This window comes from Halyomorpha halys, unplaced genomic scaffold (genome assembly GCF_000696795.3).
Source record: "Halyomorpha halys isolate HHAL.00 unplaced genomic scaffold, Hhal_1.1 Scaffold11857.1, whole genome shotgun sequence".
Lineage (NCBI taxonomy): Eukaryota > Metazoa > Arthropoda > Insecta > Hemiptera > Pentatomidae > Halyomorpha > Halyomorpha halys.
Window position 1 is genome coordinate 1 of NW_027106274.1, and position 5868 is coordinate 5868.

At 33.1% G+C, this 5868-nt stretch overlaps 1 protein-coding gene across 1 annotated transcript; it reads right to left on the reverse strand.

Annotated features, from left to right (window-relative positions):
• Positions 1-37: 37 nt before the first annotated feature.
• On the reverse strand, positions 38-4258 carry Atg14 (autophagy related protein 14). The gene has a single exon (XM_014438227.3). It carries the CDS (start codon positions 4043-4045, stop codon positions 2657-2659), a length of 1389 nt encoding a protein of 462 aa, XP_014293713.1. The 5' UTR covers positions 4046-4258; the 3' UTR covers positions 38-2656.
• Positions 4259-5868: the final 1610 nt, after the last annotated feature.

Below are 5868 nucleotides of genomic sequence, written 5' to 3' on the forward strand. Positions count from 1 at the left end.
ATGGTAGGAGAAATATGAAATGAGTGGCATCAATTCTGCTGTGATATGCCTGGAGAATGTCAAGTCGATCACTGTTCCTCCTTTATAATCCTCTTACCCCCACCACCTCACTCTTACCCATCCCCACCACTACCTTCTCCGTTACGGGACACTTTTGCCTGCATGACTCTCAGCATCTATAATCCTCTTACCCCCACTACTACACTACTAATTACCTCCCCCACAATCTACTTCCGTTACGGGACACTTTTTCTAACATGGCATCCCGCAAAATGATTTATAAGACGTTGTCACGTCAATAAAAATACATGAGCCAGTAGATTAACCTAGTACAACCTAACTGGTAATCGGAACTTCCACTAACTGGAAGTTATTTCCAGCTTTTCAGGAAATTGAAACCTATTATCGCTAACTTCTCTTCTTATTTTCTCCTAGAAAGCAGATTAGGATAGTACAAATATTTTAAAAATACACAACTTTAGTAAAAATATTACAATTAGTAACTAGAACGACGTTAATAGAAAATAATTCACACAATATTACAAAATCTTAAGTGAATCTTTTTTTGTTTGGTCACATTTTCAAAGTCTGGTTGATGACATCTTTAAGTGAGAATCCATAAAGGAATAACATCATTTATTTTTTTATCATATATCTGTACAATCTTTACACTAAGGACCCAGGACCCCTCAAATTCATGGAGCTATACCAGTGATCAACAACAATAATGGTAGACCATTCTTCAACCAATAAAACAGCTTGTTACAAATAAATATTTAAAGTATTTTTAATTATTCGATTCTAAATTTAAAACAGAATTATTTTGCCCAAATATGCCAAGTTATTTCTATTCAATATTCCTCCCTTTATTTCAAATGTTTACCTCATTCCTACGTCCTTTTACCAAAAAGGATATTTTATTACATTTAAACTGTTAATATAAATATTAACAGTTTAAATAGTCATCCCTGCGTCCCAAAATTTTTTTTATGGATTCCCACAAAAACTGGAAGAATTTTCAGTTCACTGGCACCCTGGGCTTACTGAAAGGAGTCTTGAAGATCATTCCAATTCTCCAGGGAACAAAAGACCAAAAGATGTTTGTTCCCACCAATCCTTCCTCTGGTACAGTTGCACTGTTATTCCTGTGTCCAATGTTCTGGAAAGTTCAGGACAAATATTTTTTCTCCTTTATCCAAAAAAAAATTCAGATTCTTATAAACAGTTAAGAATAATGTGTGTAATATTTTTCAGGGATTTTTTTTAGCTTTACCTACAAATTTTATGATCGTGGCAGTTTTCTTAGTTATTTATGAGATTCCCTGATATTTACCTGCATTTTTCTTAGTTTCTCAGTTTTTGAAGTCCATAGACATTCTTCCTATTCTAAGTGATGAGGAAGCAGAGTTAAAAGAGTTAAATGTAAAATACCTTAAATAAAGGCTCTTCAAATCTAATACTAATAATAAACAACAAAATATAATTCCATAAATAACAAGAGATTTAATTGAATTAGTTATCGGTTTCTTATAATCAGTTTCAGAAACTACACACAAAAATTTCACAAACAACTTATGTGCTAGTTTCACTAACAACCCATGTGTTGTTTCTGAAATAAACGATTCAATTATATTTATATTTACCATCTAATAACCTCGAACCATAAACTAAGTCTATATCACAAAAATGGTCTTTCTTTAAACTTTTTAAAATACCAAGCACCAACCCAGAATGAACATTCTGCTGACTGGTGACAAATGGACCTATCACATATAACATTACAATCAACATGAAACATTTAAAAATCATGGTGACCAAGAGAAGTATCACCAACAAATGGAACATATGATTTTACTGAGTTATATCTGGCTATATTATTATATTGTTTTGCCTCATCTATACGTGTAAATTGCAAATGGATTGTACCTCATAAGCAATGCATTACATTGAAAGCATTTCAATCCCAATTTATCAAATATATATTCCCAAACATAATGGATGAAGAATTTTATGCAGTTAGGAAGAATATATATTTTTTCAGAATGATGCCCAAATATTGTAACATGCCAATACATTTAGTAAAAGATTAAAAATGTACACAATTCTTTGAAAAACTCCATATATTTCTATGGTGTACATAACATAATAAACAAATTTTTAACAAGGAACATTACATCAAGACATTCATCCTTGACATCAATATTATTTTATTTTAATTCACTATTAAAAAAAAGCAATATAGTAGCAATGAATAAACAAACCATTGATATGAGAGAATAATAAAAATATATCAACTATTCAGATAGTAAACGATATATATGTACACTATAAATATCCATTAAAACATATAAGTCAAAAGTATAAAAATATTATTTTAGGAATCCAACATCTGCAGTCAAAAATATAATTAGAAGCATTAACACATCTCTGTAACCACTTCTTAAATCACAATTATGTTATTTGGTGTTCTGGCAGACCTTACAGTTTAGTATATACTCAGGCCTAGTGAGTATACTGAATTGGAAATCAACAGTAACTAATTTAAACAAAACAATGACAAATATCATGAGAATTAGGCTTTATAAAAATCAATGAATTAACCTATTATGTACACATAAAATATATCACAAATATATTGAATTACCCAATTTAAGTGTTACCGATTCCATCTAAGCAAAGAAACAATAGAAGCAGCAGTGCTTGTAATCAACCCACCTGCAACACTGGTGCTAGAAATTTGCTGAGACTGAAAATTTTGTATCGGTTCACTTTCTGGCAAACCATTACTAGTAGGAACAGCTTCCCAATCATAAGATAATCCCTCATCTCCTGAATCATCAGGATCATCTTTTTCTAGATCTGGTCTTAAAGCATCCTCAAGCACTCTTGATTCTTCAGGTTTTATGTCTGGAGTTGAAGACCTTCCCAAATCAGAAACTGTTTGATCAAGGAGAAGGACAAGATTACTCAAAGTTCTTTCTGGCTTTAACAAACGTGGGTCAACATTTTGCGAAAGACAAAGATGCAAAACATTCCAGTTTAAACGAGCCACTTTCTTGGTAAATTTGTTTCGACTCATTTCATGAGTGCAGAAGTCGCTATAACACAACTTTGCTGGCAATCTCACATCTAAGAAGTACGCTAACATATTAACTAACTGTGTAGTGTAGGTCAGAGCTGCACTTATGTTATATGCGGGATTAAAGTCTACACTAGTACTATTACTTGAACTAGGCACACACTCCCTATTGGCAGCAACCCAGTCATTATAGGCTGAATAATCACCAGAAGCTGGTAGTGTAGGAGCAACAATTCGATGTTGACGCTCAAAAGATGAAATTGGAGAGATCCATTTACCTTGAATGAAAGCAGTTTGGCAAGCTTCTTCTAATGCACTTATAGTTGAGTGTACTTCCTGTTTTTGCGATGGTTCAACAACTGATATAGGAAATATATATGTCACCAACTGCTTGATATTTATTCGCCTTTTATGCTTTAATTCTTCCTGTTCCCGAACAAGACGATCAATCATTTCCCTTCTTTCGAAATGCTTTTCATCAACATACCTTTTAAGTCTCTCAACTCTATCTCGATACTTGAGTAATCGAATAGACCTCGTTGAATTATCAAGTTTCATTTCAGAACAATTTTTTTCTTTTTCGCTAATGTTCTTTTTAGTATTTTCCAATAATGTTCTAAGTAAGTTATTCCTCTCACTCACGATTTCAATTTCCCCAAGCAATGCAGTAGCCTTGACTTTCATTGCTAAAGCTTTCTCACAGGCTTTTTCAGTTATAAGCTTTTCCTTCATGAGCAACAGAAATCTCATTTTTAAATCAGAAAACTTCTCTGCAGGAACTCTACTGGAAGGACAAAATTCACCATGGTTAATACACGTTCTGCAATAAAAGTTTCTTGATGGTTTCAAGCACAATGGACAATCTTCAGTATCTTCAGGGTAAATACCTAGTTTACAATTGTCATCAGAAGATGAAGAAATGTGAAAATCAAGAGGGGCAGTACTCTCTCCAGAGCTGCTGTTCATTGTTAATGTCGATTTTATTCTAAATGATGATAATCAGAGATATATTTCATAAAGTTTTTCTAAGGAAGTATTTCTGGTAATAATAAATTGTTATAAACTTAATTCTCAGAACAAATTAACAGCCTAAACACTATTGTTTATGCTTGAACTAAGAACACACGACTGACATATTGAACGTTCACACAAAGCATAAGATGGTAGACACTAATTCGAATTATAACCTCCTGGAACAATAACAAACTTAAAGAACAAAGAACTTTAGAAATAATCGAATAATTTTTTTTTTCATAAATACAATGAAATTTTAATGCATCAATAATTCCTAATTAAAATGTAATTCTTTATAAAATGTGGAATTTCTAGAATATTTAAAACAAGAAATTACGATCAAGAGTTTGAATAGGTTTGTTCCAAGAACCGGTTTGACAGTCAGCCAACCGTCAGGAACATGCGCAGTACCATTTTGGCGTGCCATGGAGGCCAGCGCTATTTCTCTGACGGTTTAGATATCAGTTCCAAGGGACCGAATACCAAGCTCGGAACCGTTTGCAAACTGTTAGAGCAGTAGCTGTGTTCCAAGAGGTAGTCCGGAACCTGGTAACGCCAAAGTGTAACCAAGTTCCGGATATATTGCGCATGATCAAGCGTCGCCCATTTCGGGATTGGGTATACACTTGGAACGCTTTTCCCCCTTTTCTCGGACTGCTAAGTTATGAATACGAGAGGTTACTCATTTCATAGGTTATTTTTTATCTTATACTGAGACTGTTTCTCATTAATTTTTTTTTTTTACTTTTTAGGAAAATTTATATAGGCAAATAAGTTGACAACTATGCTGTGACTTGCTTTTTAAAAACGCAGTGTCTTCCATAAAGTAAATTTTGAGATATGATAATCATCGTCTTTAGGAAAAAAACAACATCTCTAGTTTAAATTTGTTATGAAACAGAATAACAATTTTCTTAATTTTTAATGTTTTAAAATGCAGTATATTTAGTCCTAGAACAGGAATTACTTATGATAAATGCTGTAATTTATGACTTTTTCTGTTACTTAAGTACTGTAAAAAAAAAGAAAAGAACTATTCAAACATTTTATTTTATATCTCCGGTTCTGCTTTGTTCAATTATATCCTGTCTGTACCCCTTGTTGCAAAGCTGACAGAGCTCCAAATCACCTTAAATACAGTTTCGTGGAGATTAGTTGAGTCATATTGAAGTTATTTCTATTTTTTTGATTTTTCATTATACTTCAAAGCGGATATTCTGGGCCAAAAATGTTTATTTTCTTCAAAAATTCGCATTTAAACGTTTCTTGATTTTCTAAAAACTAATATGAACTTTGTTTCACTCCTAAAAATCTTGGACTACACTTTGATAGGTGAGTCTGTCCAAATTATTTCAATATCGTACTCATATTGAAAAACAATGAGTTTATTTAAGTACTATTCATATTTCACATATTATATATATGTCAACATCAAAGATAAAAAACTAAATTGAACCAGTATTAACAATAATACAGCGATTTTATAACACCAAAACAAATCCCCGATTTCTCCAGTAGAAAAAAAGTTACGTACAAGGTTAAGTGTTTTTAGCACATATATTAAGGGGCCTCTACATGTTGGCCGAGCCATGGCGAACTCAGACATACGCGAGCATGTGGATAGGTGGCTCGGCTTGGTTGGCCTAGGCTCGTTGCCGAGCCGTCGAGAGTCGGTTTTTGGACACAGATCAAAGGGGTTCGTGAGAGCGCTCGTGTAGCATCTACACCATTGTTCTTTGTCTAGTTACAACTGAGAGCTGTTAGGAGGTTAAAGG